The following is a 21986-nucleotide window of genomic DNA, read 5'->3' as shown; positions in this document are numbered from 1 at the left end:
GCGGACGCGTGCGGCGGACCGCCGCCGGGTCGCCGAAGGCTTGCCAAAGGTGAGCCCGTCTGCGCCCGTCCGCGCTGGTCCGTCGCCAGGCACCTGGACCCCTGGCTGATAGGCAATCGAATGGCCCCCTACGCTAGAGAGGAGCTGATTGCTATCAGGAGTCAGGCAGACTGTACGGCACATTTGTGGCACCCCGGTTCCCCCTGTGCACAATGCGACCACTGCGGCTTTAAGGCCACAGAGGTCTGTCCGACGCCATTATCTGCAGCCTCAGTGGCAAAGATTTCCACAAAATTAACATACTGAGCCTAAACTGTAGGTCCCTAGTGAAACACCACAAAGATGTTCATGAGCTCCTTATAGATCGTTCCCCCGACCTCCTATTTTTTGACAGAAACGTGGCTAACCGATGACACCTCGGCCGTTTCTGCCCTGGCTCTCCCTCCAGGCTATCTTATATGTGCTCAGAATAGACCCATGGGAAGAGGGGGTGGTTTAGCGGTGATTTTCAAAAGCAATTATTCCTGTACCCTCAACCCCACAAGCATAGTCAGCTGCGAAAGTGCGATATTTAAGATAAGAGTCTCCGATACTTTTACCCTTACGGGGCTCCTGATATATCACCCCCCTCGGTCAGCTAGCGCCTTCCAGGAGTCACTGGTATCGACCATCTCGGCGCTAGCTTTACAATCAGCAAACTTTAGTATATTGGGGGACCTCAACCTCCATCTTGAGCGTCGTGATTCACCCACCATACTAAAGTTTCTGGGCGACCTGGAGGCCTGCCAGCTTAACCAGCTAGTCAATGGGCCATCGCATCAGGCAGGTCACCTATTAGATCCGGTGTTCACGAACATCCAGGAAGTTACAATCACTACTCCTAGTCCCCTCAGTTGGACCGATCACTTCCCGGTCCTAATCTCGATCAAGATTCCAGCTAGCTGTAGGGAAAAGCTCCCTCCCCTTCTGTGGAGGCGCCCCTGGAACAAACTGGATAATGTCATGTTTGAAGCCAGACTGAAAACTTCCCGCCCAATCTGGCCCAGCAATATGAAGGAGGCCGACACAGCTTACAGGGAGTGGATAAATGAGTCACTCGATCATTTCATCCCTATGAAACGGTCGAGACCTAAGCGTGTGCAGTCCCATCCGTGGTACTCTGAGGCACTCACAACTAAAAAAAAGCAATGTAAGCTACTGGCGCGCATCTGGAGGCGATCATATGATCACCTGGCCAAAATTAACTTCAGATCTGCCACTAAAGCATATCACAAACTGATAAAGACGTCCAAAGTCAGTTATTACACTGACTTGATCAACTCCAGCACCAACCGCTCCAAAACTATTTTTGCTCTGGTGAAGGACTTGACCAAGGCTCCGGAGGGAACAGGTAACTTGATAGTATCTGACGCACAGTGCGAAGAGCTATCATGCTTCTTTATTGACAAAGTCAAAGGGATTTACAACTCTCTACACCCGGATGGACACACTACGACCCCCAGCTCCACCATAGGCCCAACTGACCTCCCATATTCACTACAAATCCTTCCTCCCATTGAGCAGACTGAGATGGAATTCCTGGCCAAAAAAGTAAAGTCCGGCTCCCCGGAAGATCCCGTCAAACCTGAATTGTTTAGATCATTCCATGACTCCATTCTGCGGGAGGGGCAGGCGCTGATCAACAACTCACTTCAGTCAGCCGCCATCCCTAAATCTTGGAAACATGCTAAGGTAGTCCCCCTTCTAAAAAAAACCCTCGCTAGACCCCGCCAGACCGGATAGTTTTAGACCTATCTCTTTACTCCCGTACCTTGCCAAGGTGGCGGAAGCTCATGTGAATTCCATCTTGACCACCTACCTGGAGTCCAACGGAATTCTGGACGAGTCCCAAAATGGATTCAGTGCCAAACACAGCACAGAGTCTGCTTTATTGGCCGTCACGGAACACCTAAGGGAGGCGCAGGACCAGGGCGAGACTTCGACTCTGATTCTGCTGGATTTGAGCGCGGCCTTCGACACGGTCTCCCACAGGATCCTGCTTGAGAGACTGTGGGAGATCGGAGTCAGGGAGAGTGCCTTGGATTGGTTCGTGTCATTTCTATCCGACCGTTCCTTCCAGGTGCATGCCCCGCTGTGCTCGTCCAGCAGGCACCTCCTGGAATGTGGCGTTCCGCAGGGCTCTGCGCTCAGCCCCACATTGTTCAACGTGTATGTCCACCCCCTGGCCATGATGGCCCGGGAACGTTAGATTAAATTAATATCGTACGCGGACGATACACAACTCATGTTCACCTTTTCCAAAAACACTGTGGCGGACCAAATCAAATTCCAGGAAGATATTTTGGTCATATCAAACTGGTTGTCTCAGAACTGTCTCCAGTTAAATTAATCTAAAACGGAGATACTTCTCATAGGCAACGAAACACAGAAATGGTACAAACACTGGTGGCCCCCCACACTAGGACCTCCCCCCACTCCTAAGGAGGTAGTTAAAAATGTGGGCGTGATGCTGGATAACTCACTTCCTCTAGAGACCCATGCCAAAAGAGTGGCAGGTACCTCTTATGGTCGCCTACGCTCCCTCAAACCCATTCTCGACTTCTTTGAGCCTCCCACTCGTCAGATCATAGTCCAGGCCCTAGTCTTATCCCATCTAGACTACTGCAATGCTCTTATGCCTGGCTCTAACCTGAGAGTGATAAATAGGCTACAAAGAGCTCAGAATGCTGCCGCCCGTATTTTGTTTGCACTACCAAAAACCTGCCATACCTCTCCGATTCTTCGACGCCTGCATTGGTTGCCGATCAAACAACGCATTCAATTTAAAACTCTATGCCTAACCCATAGAATCCTGTATGGCGCTGGCCCCCAAACTTTGCAGGGACTCTGTTCCCTATATGCCCCCACGCGTGCCCTCCGCTCGGCGGATCTATCTCTTGCCCGCACAATTAAGATCCGGAGGAGTAGAGCCGGTGACCGCTCCTTCAGGTATCTGGCCCCGAAGCTCTGGAACTCGATCCCCCTAAGGCCACGGGCCACCACTAAACACATGCTATTTCGAAAACAGATTAAAACTTGGTTGTTCTCTTCCATTTAACATACTCTCACTGGCTGCTTTGTTTTGCCTTCTGGTATGTCCACAAGCGCTGGGACGCCCCATTGCTGCGGTAGCCATGCGCTATATAAACAGAATTAACATAACATAACATAACATAACATAACATAACAAAACAATTATTATATTAATTCTGAAATAAGTCGTACTCTGTGTGGAGCTGAAGAATGGGAATTTATAGAAGGTCTAATATAAATGTGAGATGTGTAGATACAGTACCGCAAGCTGCACCTAGGTGTTCCTAGTGAGCATCATAAATGTTGAAGATATTTTAAATCCAACCTATCCATGATGCATTGCATGGAAGACAGTACCTCAGTGCATTCAATATATACTATTAGTAGTTTCGAAATGTGACAAAATAATTATTATATTCATTCAAGATTAGGTTGTACTCTATGTCAAGCTGATGAAGGGAAATTTATAGAAGGTCTAATGTGTAGGTGCAATACCGCAAGCTGCGCCAAGATGTCCCTAGTAAGCATCAACATTTTGGTCACATATGGTAATCCCCTAATGTGCTGCATGCAAGGCAGTACCACGAGTACAGTCAAATAGCTATGTCCCTATATACAATTAATAGCTTTGAAATGTGACAAAACAATTAGTATATACATTTCGGATTCGGTTGAACTCTATGTTTGAGCTGATGAATGGAAATTTATGGAAGACAATCTAAATGTGAGATGTGTAGGTGCACTACCGCAAGCTGTGCCTAGATGTCCCTAGTGAGCATCATAAACTTTGAAGATATGGTAAATCCATCCTACCCATGATGCATTGCATGGAAGACAGTACCTCAGTACATTCAATATGTACCATTAGTAGCTTTGAAATGTGACAAATAATTAAATTATTAATTTCGGATTAGGTTGCGCTCTATGTGGAGCTCATGAAGGGAAATTTATAGAATGTCTAATATAAATGTGAGATGTGTAGGTGCAGTACAGCAAGCTGTGCCTAGATGTCCCTAGTGAGCATCATAAAGTTTGAAGTAACAGTAAATCTACTCTATCCTTAATCATTGTATGGGAGACAGTACCACAGTATATTCAATATATACAATTAGTAGCTTTGAAATGTGACAAAAGAATCAATATATTAATTCCGGATTAGATTGTACTCTCTATGGAGCTGATGAATGGAAATTTATAGAAAGTCTAATATAAATGTGAGATATGCTAACGATTAAAGTAATAATCACTTCCAATCTTGTTTGGGACCAAGTGAGGGTTCCTGTCTGAAGGCCTTTAAGAAAATAGGGGCATATTACTAAGCAGCTGCGATAATTATCGCTGGCTGCCCTTAGCGTTAAAATGTTTATTGCTGGTTATCGCAGATAATTATCGCCATGCTAGCGCTGTATTAACAACCCTTAGCGCAATGGCGATAATTATCCCAGCGATAGTGATATTTTCAATGGAACATCGCTGGTATTCCAGCGATGTTCCATGGAAAACGGCGATATCATTGATGATAGGGCCTGTGGTCTCAGCCACACAATCCACCCCCGATGTTAGGTATGACATAGTCAGGAATTTAACAGACGTTAAATTCCTGTGTTAAGGCATACCTAACACGATTTCAAATATCGCTACCCCTCGTTGAAAATATCGCAAAGCTGGGTTCGCGATATTTTCCCATGGGGTTTTGTCAGGCACGCCTCCTTTGCATCTCATTAACGATGCATTGCGAGGTGTGCTGAAAATGGTCGCTGAGGCAAGGAAACACGCCCTAGCATGTCCTTGCTGATAATGCGATAATATTATCACCGCTTTGTGCCCGAAAATGGGCTCTAAAGCGGCGATAATATTATCGAAGCCCCTTCATAATATGCCCCATAGTGTCTTGAGGTTACACTTAAAACTTAGGCGTAACATAACATGTAATAGGGACTGTCCTCATGGGAGGTTTGAAAAAGAGACAGGGAGGAACTAAGGAGGGACTACAACGCCTAATAACCAATAAAAAGCCACCATTTACAAAGGACAGGAGCCAATTTAAAAGATGGGTGAAAAATAGGCGGACCTTTATTCACATATCCAGAGTAAAGCATATCTCGAAGAGACAGTGCAAGTGCTGTCTAGACAAGACATAAAAATGCCAGGATTGGCACAGGTATACAATGTCCCTACACTAGAGTTATGAAACAACTTTAAAAATAAGGCTTTTTAACAGAGGCAGTCAGACATGTTTTCATATTTTATAAGAATGCTTTTCCAAGCCAGACAATAAAATAAGATCCTAAATACATGCATTCTTGAAAAGTTTCTTTTGCTCCCCTCAAAAGTATTCTTGGTTAGCACAAGCTGTGCTTTCAAAGTTCATAAGAAGCTGGGTTCGATTTACTAACATTTTGCACTGGGTTTGTCTCACCAAAAAAGATGTTAATCCAGCACAAAATGTATGGAGGTATTTATTTTCCAACGCAAATCTTGATTTTCATTGGAAAGTCGCCTAAAGTAACAAACAGTTTCACTACGTGTTCCTTGGTGCTACTTTGTATCAAGGTGTGTACAATGGGTTCTCCTATGCAACCACCTAGGATGATGCCTAATTTGTAAGTGCTGTGCCCCAAATTTTTGTTCAAAAGCTTGTGGGAAGCACTATCAAATGTCGAGAGCACCAACTGCCAGGGATTCATAGTTTTGATTCCATCTCAAGCCTCTTTCATCCACCACTAATTGCGCCTAGTCCTTTTTCTCACTCTTTCAGGTTCTTTTTCCCCCACACTTTATTTGTCTTGGTCTTTCCATATACCTCTTCCTTCCTCTTTTCCCCTTTTGTGTTTTTCTCTCTCTTGCTCCGGGTCAAAGTCTGTTGAAGAAAATAAATACCAGTCACCACAAATGAGTGCCTGTAGGCACCACCTACTACACCAGCTCAAATTATCCACAGATCCGTGTGCCTTAGTGCAATTTTTTTTTTTTAACAGTTTTAGACAGGGATTTGCGCCCAAAAATGACACCCTCTAACTGTAGAGCACTTTTAAGAATCTCCACATTTTCCCAACTTTGCATTTGTGTGGCACACACACAAAGTAGGAAAATTATTAGGAATGGCTTTTGTACTAAAAGGGTCCCCACCAGTATAAAACCTATGCATAACTGAATGCACACACCATTGCATGATGATGTAGGTTGGCACATGAAAGCCTAAAGTGCGCCGGCTCAGAGCAGGAGGAAACCAGCACCATGTTGTAGTAGAAATTGTGTTATTCTGCTACCTCCTTTCATACAACACTTTGGTTGCTGCACTGTGTTGTGTGGTCATTTTGTAAATCTCCCCCAATATTTTCTCTGCTTTCATTAACATTACCAGTGCAACCCACAATAACTAAACATGACTCATTGTTTGCCTCCTTAGGTAATGCCAAACCTATTCTTTTTATTCTTCTGAACTTTACAACTGAACTCTTTACAAAAACAATGTTGGAGGCCACCAAATGGATGTCATCGTCCCTCTCATGCTCACCCTCTGTGGCAGGCAGTCTCAATTCCTATTAGTACTTCAAGAGGGTCCAGTCACAGGAGACACTGTACAATGCATGTTATACATTTCTCCACTTTTTCTCAATTGCAAATTTTGAATAAATGTCCAGTGCTTTTTAGACCACTGTAGCCATTCTGACTGCTGTTGTGCTCTCTTGTTTGGTTCAGGTGAATTGCCAGGATGATAATGGGGTTCTGGTCGGAAATTGGAGTGGTGATTACTCAGGTGGAGCTAATCCTGGCAGCTGGAACGGAAGCGTGGCCATTCTGCGAAAGTGGGGCCAACATAGCTACTCACCAGTGGAATATGGACAATGCTGGGTCTTCGCGGGTGTGACCTGCACAGGTATGGTACTAAGCGGCAAGCATTCAAAATAGTGTATTTCTGTCATATGTCAAAGTGTTTCACTGTAGTACAAAAGAGTATATCATCACATTATGTGGCATTTATTGGAATTGATAGTTTTTCAACAGGAACTTAGAAACATTCTTTCTCCCTCCCCACCCTCACAACGATGACATTATTGAACCAAGCAAGCATATAGGTTATAAGGCATATAAGTTGTCATGTACTACCTAGGTGTGGCCCAAGTTGTTCTTAAGGCTGGTCTCTCTCTCTAGAATTTCGCAGAAGGCAAAAAAGCGATGGTCTGGAATGCAGCTCAGATCGATTGCCAGTGACTAAGATTAAGTCACACATTCCTTCCATCAGCTTGTTGTTTTTGTATTAGTGAACTAGGGGATGAGTCATTTGTAATGTGCTACTTCTATGTGTCTTATGATGGTATTATACATGGAACATTATTATAGGTTATTAAATCAAACACATGAGACATGTTTGTGTAATGGACATGCTGAAGTCATATATATCAAGGTGCTCTCAAATGTCATGATGAAGCAAAATGAGGTATCACTGAAATAACGTATTTGCCTAAATTCGCACAATTTGGTCAAGCTGGGAAGCCAGGGACGGACTGGCCATAGCGGACTCCGGGCATTTTCCCTGTGGGCCGCCATGGTGGGGGCGGGTTTGGGCCTCTGGGGGGGCCTTTTTATTACCCGTGCCGGCAATATTGGCAGACCTGTAACCAAATTGGCCGAAACTAACAAACAGTTCAGTCAAACTCACCCTCTTCCCCCCGAGGGGGGCAGGCCGAGCAGTTTGCCAGGGCCAGTTTCAGGTACCCAGCCCGGCCCTGTGGAAAGCCACTGTTCATCCAAGGTTTCCTGGTTTCACTTTGTGCAATTCAGACTATAGATGGGTATCTATTTTTCTCTCCCTTTTTACGTTAAAAGTTCATGGTGTGTGTTTAATAAATCAAACACACCCTGTTAAATAAATGCAGGTATTGGATAATAAAGTTGACACAGGAAGTGATTCGATTCATAATCTTTATTTCGGTACTAGCAACATAGGCCATAAAAGAACAATCAGTGACATGCAAAACATCATAAGACAATATAAAACATTAAAATATACGTCCAAGGCTCCGTATCACATGGACCAAACAGTGCTATAATTAATTAGAAATACTATTCCTAGGACATATTGCTTTCCAGATATGAGAGGTGACACTAAAACATACAGCATGGGACTCCATAGTGCACAGAAAATGCATTGCAGGATTGTGGTCCCTGGTATTGTGTGCAATGAAAATTGGTTTTAAAAAATGCTTCCTTAAGCCCAAATAAAATTTGCAAAAAAAGCATAAAGTGCTAAGTGTTGCGTTTCGAGATTCCGTCACATGGGGACAGAGCATATCCTCTTTGTCATTGGTTAATGATTGGGAAAGTTACCAGGTGATGTACAATGCCTAGCCGCAGTTTAGTGAAAACGAAACGATGTTGTGTATTTTACACCAAGGACAAATACCTCTCAACCCAGCTAACTATCGCCCTATAAGCCTCATAGAGGTCACTAAAAATGTTTTTGCTTGTGTGCTTTTGGGGTGTCTGCAATCCTGGATAGAAGAGAATAAGGTATTGACACCTTTACAAGCAGGATTTAGGGCCAAGACCTCCACTATTGACCAGATCTTTAGATTGCAACTAATCCATTGGAATATGGTGGTTTTAGTGGGTGGCAGCCTCTACCTCACATTTGTGGATCTTAAATCTGCATTTGACATGGTTCAGCGAGATCAGCTATGGAGCATACTTCTGGATATGGGAATACCAGAAAATCTTTGCGACCAGCTGAAACGCCTGCACCAAGACAATTATGCAAGAATAAGATATGGTAAAAAAGGTGAACTTTCCGCTCCCTTCCCTGTTGAGAAAGGGGTGGGACAGGGATGCGTCTTGGCCCGACGATTTTTTCCCTCTTTTTAAATGGTCTATTTGGAACCTTATTAGCAGGAAAAGATATTGATGCACCAAGGTTGTCGAACCGCAAAATTCCAGCACTTATGTTTGTGGATGATATGGTGCTACTCTCTAAATCGTCTATGGGTATGCAGCGGATACTTGAGGAATTTAGTGCTTTTGGCAGGAAGAGGGGACTGGAGATTAATCTCCAAAAAACCAAATATATGGTTTTTAATGCCAACACTACTAATTGTCCGCATCCCAAACTGGATGGAAGGGCCCTAGAGAGGGTGTTCATCTTTGATTATTTAGGGAATACACTCAATGATAAGATGGACTGGGGGACCCAAATAAAGAAAGCTAATTTAAAATTGACTCAGTCTACAGGGGACATTTTAAAAATATATAAAAACTGTACCCAAAAAGTGATAGGTCCACCAGCAGAAATCTATAAAATACAGGCATGGGGAGCTTCACTATATGGGGCAGAACTATGGTCACTGCCCCCTAACTTTACTATCTATGACAGAGAATGTATTTCTCAGGCAACTGTTGGGCCTCCCTAGGAGCATGTGGTAAATAAATAAATAATACCCTATTTTTGACTAGACTTATAGCATAACAGATAGCTCAATAAATAAGAGTCAAGATTCGAGGTAGTAGGAGTTTCTGCAGGTTTATTACAGCATAAGGACAGGATCAGGACAACCTGCATAGGAACAGAATGACAGGGCCCAGCAGGACAACTGGGGCCCAGCAGGGGAAAAGAGGCCCAGCAGCTGCTGGGGCTAGGTCTGGGATGAGCGCGCTAACATTTAATAACAAAACATTGACTTATATACATAGCGCGAACACATAGCATTACATTGCAGTAGGCGTAACAGTGGGTGGAGCAGAAGGCGTGACGCGTAGCAGTCGCGAAAGATAACAGTAAAAAGAGGTGTAACTGGGAGTATACATAGACATGTGATGCGAACGTAACAGAATATGTCATGAATGGGCGGAAACATAGGAGGGGGCTAGCTAAGGAGCCGGGACCTCTAACCTAATGGTGCGCGAAAACTGGCAATGACGTATTACTAGGAGAAGCTGGGGGCTACGAACTCTGTGCTAGGAGCAGAGACTAGAGTCTGGAGGGTCGGAGCGACATGTACCTAAACCCTATCTGGTATCTGATGTTTAGGGAACATGTTGATATGAACTAGAAGTCATGAGGGGAGAGGCTAACTTGACTCTAAGACTGGACCATGCATTATTCTACATGTAGTGCGTGATGAAGAATACTAAATGACCATTAAATACAGTATTTCTCTAACGTGGAGCCGAGTAGGCTAGACAATGACGGAAACTATTGATGCAGTTCAGTAGCTTAGGAATGCAGAAGAGGAGGACTGAACTGATAGCTGGAACTATAACATACTTTTGGCAGACTCAGAGGCAGAGCCAAGCTGCACCGGGCACTGCGAGGCAGGAAGTAAGTGAAGGGTCGAGGATACAGGTGGGGGCTGTATCGCTCCTCAGCGAGGCTTTCAGGAGACAGGAGCTGAATCCAGGGTCCGGGCCCTTTTGAGGCCTAGAAACGGGGATTTTATAATGGAATAACGTGCACACTGAGAAACGTGGCAACATTACTTTACATAGGCCTGATATTCGTAGTATTCACGAGGACTGGAAACTAACATACCAGAGGTGGACACAACTGTAATTGCGTCATTAATCGGACATGGGGAATAACATATGCATATTAGTCATGCACACATAACATATGATGGATGAGGCGTAGGGACACAGAACATGGCAAAATTTACTTTTCCACATTCCCTCCTTGTCACTACGTTTCCATCAGGAAACATCAATTTTCATGATACCATCTATCATTTCATACAGTACCATTTGCTCGTCTCGAATTGTCTTGGAACGGGATTTAGAACGGGGCTTGGGACTAGGAATACAAGAGGTAGCACACATGCTGCAAATCGCAGGGCCACATTGTATACAGATTGAAGTATATGAAGGGGTCCCAGACAAGGAATACACAGAATATATAAAATCAACTGGATTATCACACAATTATATAAGATCAAACACACAAAGTAACGGTTGACAGTGTTTTTATTTTCACTGAACCCACAAGACCATATAATGGTTATATATTCACTAGTATTTATACACAAATGTCAAATGTGCCCACACAAGAGAGGGGAAGGAGTGCAAGGGGAGGGGAGGTGCTTCAATTAGTTAACATCACTAATTAGAAAAATCATTAAGAACAAGTCCACACATGAAACCATCATTGTCATTGATCTATGAATCGGAGATCAAGAGAAAATACATGTTTTACAAAACATTCCACATAACAGAGACTCCTGTAATGATTATTATTATCAATCTTAGGGTGAGGAGTTCGTCTTGAGTAGAAAACGGTCTACGTTTCGACCCAGGGGTGTAGGATGATGGATCCTTACTAGCGGGTCTTCTTCAGGACGTGAGGGGGGTGTGGTGAAGGAAGCGGTGGGGCCGAGTCCTAAATATGATAGTAGAGAAATGCGCAATTACTGTTGCGGTCTCAAAAGAGTCCCGAAGTACATAGGTTAAAAAGGCCAAAGGGCCAATAAACAAAATACTAAGCGTAAGAGGGAAATTAAGGGTTAAAAAGGAGGGTAGATATACTGAGGGCAGGACAACAAATGATTACCTGGCAACGCAGGTAGACAGGGCCAAAGGCCTACTGGGCGTGTTATGTCTCCTGACGTAGTGAAATCCTTCAATAGCCCAAGAGTTTTGTTAGAATTAACCAAGCGCTTGTCTAAAAAACATTAAAAGAAGAAATTTTGTCAAAAGACCAAAGCGCTGTATATGCAGGCAAAGCTAGCCTCGCATTATCGAAAGGACTGTGACTCACCCAAACCGGATGATGAAATTCTGTCAACAAGGGGCAGACACAGCGTGTCTCCTTAAAGGCGGCGGATGACTCCGTGGTTTTGGCGTCCCCAGAATTAATCAAATCAAAACATCTAAAGGGATGAATTATGAAGGATTTTTTAGGCGATTAGGGCTCAAACCAGTAAAATAAATAAATGATAGCAGTGTCTGACAGGAACGGTACAGTCACACCACGCACAGAGGGGCACACGATACAAAGTAAAACGTGGAGCAATGGCATCAGGCGCCTACCTTGTATTCTGTGGATCACCCGTTCCATAATTACCAAAGATTAAAGTAGGAATGAAACCGGCCTCGTCTAAAAAACATCAAATGGAGAATGTTGTCAAAAAGACGGTGCGCTGCATATGCAGGCTAGAGCTCAACTCGCATTGTCAAAACATTGTGACTCACCCGACAGGATAAAGAATTTCTATCGACAAAGAGCAGACTCAGCATGTCTCCTTGTTTGGCGGCGGGGGCCTCCGTGGTCTAAGCGTCCCCAGAAATTGTCAGGTACATTTTGGAAACCATCTGCGGGGGTGAATTACGAGGGAATAGTAAGGAGGCGGTTTGGGCTCTAATTGGTAAAAGATAACAAACGCGGCTCCTATGCACGGACTCACCCGAAATGGGTCAGAGCGGAGCCATCCTCAGCGCGTGTCTACCTGGAACCAGGAAGTGTTTCCATGGTTACCAGGATCAATTTTAAAGACTCCCAAAAGAAAGACTCGCTGCTGAGTAACATAGTGACAGAACTTGGAGGAAAGACTACTACACCCGGATACTTAAGGGGTTTCATACATCATCAGATGAAAAAGTTGCCTAAACCAATATGCATGGTGACATAATCATAAGGGCCACAAATAACAAAATTTGAGAAAAAGAATGAAAATTGGTATTCAATAAAAGAAAAATGGTATTCAATAAAAGAACACAAGTCAGGAAGCACGGACCTGCCGCACAGGGCGGTCTAGCACTCACTTACCCAAAGACATTATAGATCATAAAAAATTCAAGGAGTATGAAAGATCATATAAACATACTTATAAAAAATTTTTTTTTTTATGAAACAACCTCATTCAGGGAAAAGGCCTATACGTATGTCGTAGATGGGCTCCAAATGCGCGGACCAAACCACCATGGTAGTCAAGGCGCAAAACTAGGTCCATAGATTATTTACATCAATACAATCAAATGCACGTTAACCCCGTATACTCATGATTGTGCAAAAATGGTACTTCATAGGCGCGGACCAACCATGCAAGGTAGTCTAACGCCTATGGGTCATATTTAGTTTGCAAACCACATGCATGATACTATTGGTGTATACTGCAGATGCTGAAACAGCGTGGAACCACCAAAAAGGTTGGGGGGGGGGGGGGGGGGGGTCGGGGGAGGGTCAGGGGGAGAAATTGAGTCTGAGCATTTTAGTACGTGTTAGGAACCTAAATCACAGGGTAGCCATTTGGGCAAAACTGCTTTCCGATTCATTCAAACCACTGGACACTGAGTCAAAGAGACGGATCCATTTGATCTCCCTAACATTGAGGACGGGTTCAATGCTGCCGCCCCTAGGGCCCAGTCGGACCTGTTCCAGGATAGTCCACTTCAGGCTTTCAGGGAGGTGATTGTGAATGTTACAGTGTTCAACCAATGGGGCTCCTACAACCTTACATTTCACGCGGCTGCAGTGCTGCAAAAAACGTACCTTCGCACGTTGCTGTGTCTGGCCCACATATATCTGGTCACAGGGGCATATTATGCAGTACACCACATTGGTGGAGTTACAATTGGTATGTGACTTGAGGGGAACTTGATGTTGTTTATGGATGAAGATCTTCGTCTGAATGGTCGAGGGGCAAGCTTTGCAGGACCCACATCGATAATGTCCCACAATCGGAGGGAGGTTCCACATGGTGGTGATCGACGGTTCTGCGGGACTTGGTAGGAAGGAGCGCACCACATGGTCTCTAATATTCCTTGCTTTTTTGAAAGCATGAAGGGGCGGGCACTTCGTATTCAGGTCTTCGGATATCAGATTCCAGTATTTGTTGATAGTTTGTTTTATCTTGTTGCTTTTTGTGGAAAAGGTTGTAACACAGATCATACGATCCTCACTCTTATTCTGTTTATCTCCTGGTTCAAGTAAAGTCTCCCTTGAGTTGAACCATGCTCTCTTCATGGCTTTCTTTACCAACCGCCTGGGGTATCCACGTTCCAGTAGTCTGCCCATTAGGATTGAGGATTGATCCATGTAATCCTCCTTTTTGCTACAGTTGCGGCGAATCCGCAAAAATTGGCCGAAGGGGAGGTTGTCACGGAGGCCCCTGGGATGGTGGCTGGAGTACAGAAGGAGGGAGTTCCTCTCCGTGGGTTTCCTGAACAAATTGGTCTGAAGGGTCTCATTCTCCACAAAAATCGTTAGGTCCAGGAAATCAATGGACTTTTTATCAAACTTAGTCGTGAATTTGATATCTGGTGATCTATCATTGAGCCAGGTGAAGAAATTGGTGATATCGTCCTCGGTACCGGACCAGACACAGACAACGTCATCTATGTACCTCATCCAAAGGTGTATCTGAGATCTAAAAGGATTCGCGTTGGTGAGTACAAAAGTGTCTTCATACATTGCCATAAAGATTATGGCCAGGTCGGGAGCAAAGGCCGCCCCCATCGCCACGCCCTTGGTCTGCAGGTAGAAGGAATTGCGGAAAATGAAGAAATTCCTCATCATTGCAATTTTGAGCAGTAGGATGATGAATGAGGTTGGTACCTGGACAGGTGCCTCCCGTTTGTCAAGAGCAATCGACATTGCAACCAGGGCCTCATCCTGGGGTATGCTGGTGTACAAAGACACAATGTCACATGTTACCAGGAGGTCTCGTGTGGAATCAAACGGGTGCCCATCGATCAGATTGATGGTTTGGGTGGTGTCCCTTAAGTATGTAGTCGTAGCCTCGGCCAGTGGTTTTAAAAAGAAATCAATGTACCTGCACAATGGTTCCAGCAGGGAGCCACATCCCGAGACGATGGGGCGTCCAGGGGGTTTTTGGAGATCCTTGTGGACTTTGGGTAAAGTGTAGATGGTAGGGAGGCGAGGATGCTTCTGATTCAAATACTGGAATTCGTGTTCCGATAGAAATCCTTGTTGGAGGCCGTCTTGGGTGACTTTCTGGATCTCAGCCATGATGCTCTGGGATGGGTCCCCACCCAGTTGTCTGTAACTGATCCCGTCATTTAGTTGTCGTAGGATCTCATTCGTGTAGTTATCCTGGTCCTGTATTACAATTGCGCCACCCTTGTCCGCAGGTTTAACAACTATTCCGGTGTTATCCTTCAGGGATTGGAGTGCAAATTTCTCAGCTTTGCTCGTATTGTATTTGGTGAAAGTATTGTCTTCCAAGATGGTCTGCACATCGCGAAGTACTAAACTTTCATACGCCAAAATCCGTTGGCTCATGGCATATGTGGAAGGTACAAAGGTGGACGGTGGCCTCAGGTTAGTTGCTGAGGAGGCTGGTTGGTAAGGCTTATCCTTGAAAAAATAACGTAATCTTATCTTCCTAAAAAACTTGTGGAGTTCGACCACAGTGTTGAAGGAATCGGGTCTTGAGGTGGGGACAAAAGATAAACCACGGCTCAATACTTTGGTTTCATCCTCCTTAAGGGTATAAGTAGAGATGTTAATCAGTGGAGAGGTCTCCTTTACCACCTGTAGTTCTTCCTGCGTGTGGATCTCTCCCCGTGCTCCTCTTGGGGGAAGCTCACTTGCTTCGAACCTCTCCCTCTCCCGGAGTCCCAGTCCTGGCCTGCATTGAATTGGCCTCTGCCAGTCCCACGGTCCCAATTGCCCCCTCTGCCCCTTGGGGGTCGCCATCCTCCCTGTCCTAAAAAAGGGGGCGGAGGTTGGTGCGATGGTCCGTAGGAGTCCTGATAGCCGTATGCACTGCTGGGGCCGGCTCGTTCTGAATCCTCGCCCGAACTGTATGAAGAATCCGAGAAAGTTGTAAAATTCAAGACCCGATTCCTTCAACACTGTGGTCGAACTCCACAAGTTTTTTAGGAAGATAAGATTACGTTATTTTTTCAAGGATAAGCCTTACCAACCAGCCTCCTCAGCAACTAACCTGAGGCCACCGTCCACCTTTGTACCTTCCACATATGCCATGAGCCAACGGATTTTGGCGTATGAAAGTTTAGTACTTCGCGATGTGCAGACCATCTTGGAAGACAATACTTTCACCAAATACAATACGAGCAAAGCTGAGAAATTTGCACTCCAATCCCTGAAGGATAACACCGGAATAGTTGTTAAACCTGCGGACAAGGGTGGCGCAATTGTAATACAGGACCAGGATAACTACACGAATGAGATCCTACGACAACTAAATGACGGGATCAGTTACAGACAACTGGGTGGGGACCCATCCCAGAGCATCATGGCTGAGATCCAGAAAGTCACCCAAGACGGCCTCCAACAAGGATTTCTATCGGAACACGAATTCCAGTATTTGAATCAGAAGCATCCTCGCCTCCCTACCATCTACACTTTACCCAAAGTCCACAAGGATCTCCAAAAACCCCCTGGACGCCCCATCGTCTCGGGATGTGGCTCCCTGCTGGAACCATTGTGCAGGTACATTGATTTCTTTTTAAAACCACTGGCCGAGGCTACGACTACATACTTAAGGGACACCACCCAAACCATCAATCTGATCGATGGGCACCCGTTTGATTCCACACGAGACCTCCTGGTAACATGTGACATTGTGTCTTTGTACACCAGCATACCCCAGGATGAGGCCCTGGTTGCAATGTCGATTGCTCTTGACAAACGGGAGGCACCTGTCCAGGTACCAACCTCATTCATCATCCTACTGCTCAAAATTGCAATGATGAGGAATTTCTTCATTTTCCGCAATTCCTTCTACCTGCAGACCAAGGGCGTGGCGATGGGGGCGGCCTTTGCTCCCGACCTGGCCATAATCTTTATGGCAATGTATGAAGACACTTTTGTACTCACCAACGCGAATCCTTTTAGATCTCAGATACACCTTTGGATGAGGTACATAGATGACGTTGTCTGTGTCTGGTCCGGTACCGAGGACGATATCACCAATTTCTTCACCTGGCTCAATGATAGATCACCAGATATCAAATTCACGACTAAGTTTGATAAAAAGTCCATTGATTTCCTGGACCTAACGATTTTTGTGGAGAATGAGACCCTTCAGACCAATTTGTTCAGGAAACCCACGGAGAGGAACTCCCTCCTTCTGTACTCCAGCCACCATCCCAGGGGCCTCCGTGACAACCTCCCCTTCGGCCAATTTTTGCGGATTCGCCGCAACTGTAGCAAAAAGGAGGATTACATGGATCAATCCTCAATCCTAATGGGCAGACTACTGGAACGTGGATACCCCAGGCGGTTGGTAAAGAAAGCCATGAAGAGAGCATGGTTCAACTCAAGGGAGACTTTACTTGAACCAGGAGATAAACAGAATAAGAGTGAGGATCGTATGATCTGTGTTACAACCTTTTCCACAAAAAGCAACAAGATAAAACAAACTATCAACAAATACTGGAATCTGATATCCGAAGACCTGAATACGAAGTGCCCGCCCCTTCATGCTTTCAAAAAAGCAAGGAATATTAGAGACCATGTGGTGCGCTCCTTCCTACCAAGTCCCGCAGAACCGTCGATCACCACCATGTGGAACCTCCCTCCGATTGTGGGACATTATCGATGTGGGTCCTGCAAAGCTTGCCCCTCGACCATTCAGACGAAGATCTTCATCCATAAACAACATCAAGTTCCCCTCAAGTCACATACCAATTGTAACTCCACCAATGTGGTGTACTGCATAATATGCCCCTGTGACCAGATATATGTGGGCCAGACACAGCAACGTGCGAAGGTACGTTTTTTGCAGCACTGCAGCCGCGTGAAATGTAAGGTTGTAGGAGCCCCATTGGTTGAACACTGTAACATTCACAATCACCTCCCTGAAAGCCTGAAGTGGACTATCCTGGAACAGGTCCGACTGGGCCCTAGGGGCGGCAGCATTGAACCCGTCCTCAATGTTAGGGAGATCAAATGGATCCGTCTCTTTGACTCAGTGTCCAGTGGTTTGAATGAATCGGAAAGCAGTTTTGCCCAAATGGCTACCCTGTGATTTAGGTTCCTAACACGTACTAAAATGCTCAGACTCAATTTCTCCCCCTGACCCTCCCCCGACCCCCCCCCCCCCCCCCCCCAACCTTTTTGGTGGTTCCACGCTGTTTCAGCATCTGCAGTATACACCAATAGTATCATGCATGTGGTTTGCAAACTAAATATGACCCATAGGCGTTAGACTACCTTGCATGGTTGGTCCGCGCCTATGAAGTACCATTTTTGCACAATCATGAGTATACGGGGTTAACGTGCATTTGATTGTATTGATGTAAATAATCTATGGACCTAGTTTTGCGCCTTGACTACCATGGTGGTTTGGTCCGCGCATTTGGAGCCCATCTACGACATACGTATAGGCCTTTTCCCTGAATGAGGTTGTTTCATAAAATTTTTTATAAGTATGTTTATATGATCTTTCATACTCCTTGAATTTTTTATGATCTATAATGTCTTTGGGTAAGTGAGTGCTAGACCGCCCTGTGCGGCAGGTCCGTGCTTCCTGACTTGTGTTCTTTTATTGAATACCATTTTTCTTTTATTGAATACCAATTTTCATTCTTTTTCTCAAATTTTGTTATTTGTGGCCCTTATGATTATGTCACCATGCATATTGGTTTAGGCAACTTTTTCATCTGATGATGTATGAAACCCCTTAAGTATCCGGGTGTAGTAGTCTTTCCTCCAAGTTCTGTCACTATGTTACTCAGCAGCGAGTCTTTCTTTTGGGAGTCTTTAAAATTGATCCTGGTAACCATGGAAACACTTCCTGGTTCCAGGTAGACACGCGCTGAGGATGGCTCCGCTCTGACCCATTTCGGGTGAGTCCGTGCATAGGAGCCGCGTTTGTTATCTTTTACCAATTAGAGCCCAAACCGCCTCCTTACTATTCCCTCGTAATTCACCCCCGCAGATGGTTTCCAAAATGTACCTGACAATTTCTGGGGACGCTTAGACCACGGAGGCCCCCGCCGCCAAACAAGGAGACATGCTGAGTCTGCTCTTTGTCGATAGAAATTCTTTATCCTGTCGGGTGAGTCACAATGTTTTGACAATGCGAGTTGAGCTCTAGCCTGCATATGCAGCGCACCGTCTTTTTGACAACATTCTCCATTTGATGTTTTTTAGACGAGGCCGGTTTCATTCCTACTTTAATCTTTGGTAATTATGGAACGGGTGATCCACAGAATACAAGGTAGGCGCCTGACGCCATTGCTCCACGTTTTACTTTGTATCGTGTGCCCCTCTGTGCGTGGTGTGACTGTACCGTTCCTGTCAGACACTGCTATCATTTATTTATTTTACTGGTTTGAGCCCTAATCGCCTAAAAAATCCTTCATAATTCATCCCTTTAGATGTTTTGATTTGATTAATTCTGGGGACGCCAAAACCACGGAGTCATCCGCCGCCTTTAAGGAGACACGCTGTGTCTGCCCCTTGTTGACAGAATTTCATCATCCGGTTTGGGTGAGTCACAGTCCTTTCGATAATGCGAGGCTAGCTTTGCCTGCATATACAGCGCTTTGGTCTTTTGACAAAATTTCTTCTTTTAATGTTTTTTAGACAAGCGCTTGGTTAATTCTAACAAAACTCTTGGGCTATTGAAGGATTTCACTACGTCAGGAGACATAACACGCCCAGTAGGCCTTTGGCCCTGTCTACCTGCGTTGCCAGGTAATCATTTGTTGTCCTGCCCTCAGTATATCTACCCTCCTTTTTAACCCTTAATTTCCCTCTTACGCTTAGTATTTTGTTTATTGGCCCTTTGGCCTTTTTAACCTATGTACTTCGGGACTCTTTTGAGACCGCAACAGTAATTGCGCATTTCTCTACTATCATATTTAGGACTCGGCCCCACCGCTTCCTTCACCACACCCCCCTCACGTCCTGAAGAAGACCCGCTAGTAAGGATCCATCATCCTACACCCCTGGGTCGAAACGTAGACCGTTTTCTACTCAAGACGAACTCCTCACCCTAAGATTGATAATAATAATCATTACAGGAGTCTCTGTTATGTGGAATGTTTTGTAAAACATGTATTTTCTCTTGATCTCCGATTCATAGATCAATGACAATGATGGTTTCATGTGTGGACTTGTTCTTAATGATTTTTCTAATTAGTGATGTTAACTAATTGAAGCACCTCCCCTCCCCTTGCACTCCTTCCCCTCTCTTGTGTGGGCACATTTGACATTTGTGTATAAATACTAGTGAATATATAACCATTATATGGTCTTGTGGGTTCAGTGAAAATAAAAACACTGTCAACCGTTACTTTGTGTGTTTGATCTTATATAATTGTGTGATAATCCAGTTGATTTTATATATTCTGTGTATTCCTTGTCTGGGACCCCTTCATATACTTCAATCTATTACCCAGGTCCCACTGACTATATGGGTCGAACCCCTCTATTTACAATACATTGTATACAGAGGCAGCAGCTGAATATGATCGCTACTGCAATACCTAGGAAGGACAGGACTTTCCATCCCCATGCGGAAATTATATTCCAGAACCAACCGGACCATGTCCAGGTGCCTGGATCTTGATGTAACAGATGGGCAATTTTATGGAGTCTGGTTATAGCTGAATAAACAGACGGCGCGTTATTTGGAATGAAAATGCAGCAACTAGATCCGATGACTCTACAGGCCCCGCCCCTATCGGCCAGTATGACGTCAAGGACGAGACGATTTTGCAAAACGACAAATCTCATAGCAGATTGTTCTTCGGTTAGGTTACCTAGAGCAGAGGCAGTCTCATTAACTACAGCTTCAAGGGTTCTTGTTAACCTACGGATCAGTTTACTATTCTGGACAGGTCCTACAAAGAAGAAGAAACCTTTATTGAAATCTGTATACTGTTCTAGAGTAGTTTCAGTATAATCGACAATTGGGGACTCCCTTCTATGTCTAATGTGTACTAGATGTGTGTTTCTGTGATAATCAGATGGGGCTAGGAAAACAGGTGGCAGTAGGAAGGCAATGTAACAGGTTCCCTCCCAATCGAGGGGCAGACGGACATATGCAGCTTGACCACAAATAAAATAAGAATGACGTGAAGCTTTGAAAACAGATTTCCCACTGTCACTATACTGAATAACAGTAGTACATTCACTATGACCTATGTGTATAGAACCATAACTTTGGACACATAATTCGCCTTTGACTGGTAGTACTGAAATAGCAGGTAAGTCTGGAGTAGTATCAGACTGAACATTCAGGACCATGAAATTCGACGAATAATTACCTAAATTATATACTTCATTTTCTAGATCTAAACCTGTCCTGTGGGGAAAACCTTGCTTGTCTGGAAAACATGTACTGTTAAGAAAAGACATATCTGTTGAGGACGACGTTAACGTGGACCATGCTCCACACGAACCATTATGTGAGAATGGATAAGGAAACAGTGGCAGAACTCCCTTCGGTGTCTGGAAAGGGGGGAGTCGACCACACACCCAACAATTAGTGGCATTGCTGGTCTGGTGTGAATAATGTAACATACGGATGAATGTGTTATTACGCATTGCGAGGCGGTATGAATATTCGTGAGGAGGCAGATCACTAAACGTGTGCTCTACTGTAGCATTAGCAGACATATTTACATGAGGAACTGGTAAATACAGGAAAAATGCGTAGCTGGTGCAGGAAATCATTATGCTGAGAAATAATATGAAACTCAGAAAAACGATACATTGAAGTGAACTTCGACTGACTCTCTCACTATGGGGGTCTATTTTATACATGTCAGAAACAATTTAACCGTTTCACCTAGGGGAGGACTTATACAATCAAACTGGCTGACTTATTAGACCTGAGCTTTAACTTATACTCCTGTTGCGGAGTTTTCTCTAACAAGGGAGGGGTTGTAATAATGTCCGGTGCGGGACAGTCCTTTAAAACAATGTTCTGGCAATCCTTTGAATCCTGGGAAATGTTCTTGGAAATGTTTTTGAAGACTGGCTTCGG

At 44.6% G+C, this 21986-nt stretch overlaps 1 protein-coding gene across 1 annotated transcript in view; it reads left to right on the top strand.

Annotated features, from left to right (window-relative positions):
• Nucleotides 1–21986, top strand: part of LOC144766735 (protein-glutamine gamma-glutamyltransferase E-like) — a 361753-nt gene that overhangs the window by 224504 nt on the left and 115263 nt on the right. The window contains exon 6 of the mRNA XM_078650488.1: nucleotides 6775–6952. Coding sequence (XP_078506614.1) covers nucleotides 6775–6952 — 178 coding nt within the window. The remainder of the gene's footprint in view (nucleotides 1–6774; nucleotides 6953–21986) is intronic.

This window comes from Lissotriton helveticus, chromosome 7, assembly GCF_964261635.1.
Source record: "Lissotriton helveticus chromosome 7, aLisHel1.1, whole genome shotgun sequence".
Lineage (NCBI taxonomy): Eukaryota > Metazoa > Chordata > Amphibia > Caudata > Salamandridae > Lissotriton > Lissotriton helveticus.
This window is presented reverse-complemented; position numbering and strand designations above follow the sequence as displayed.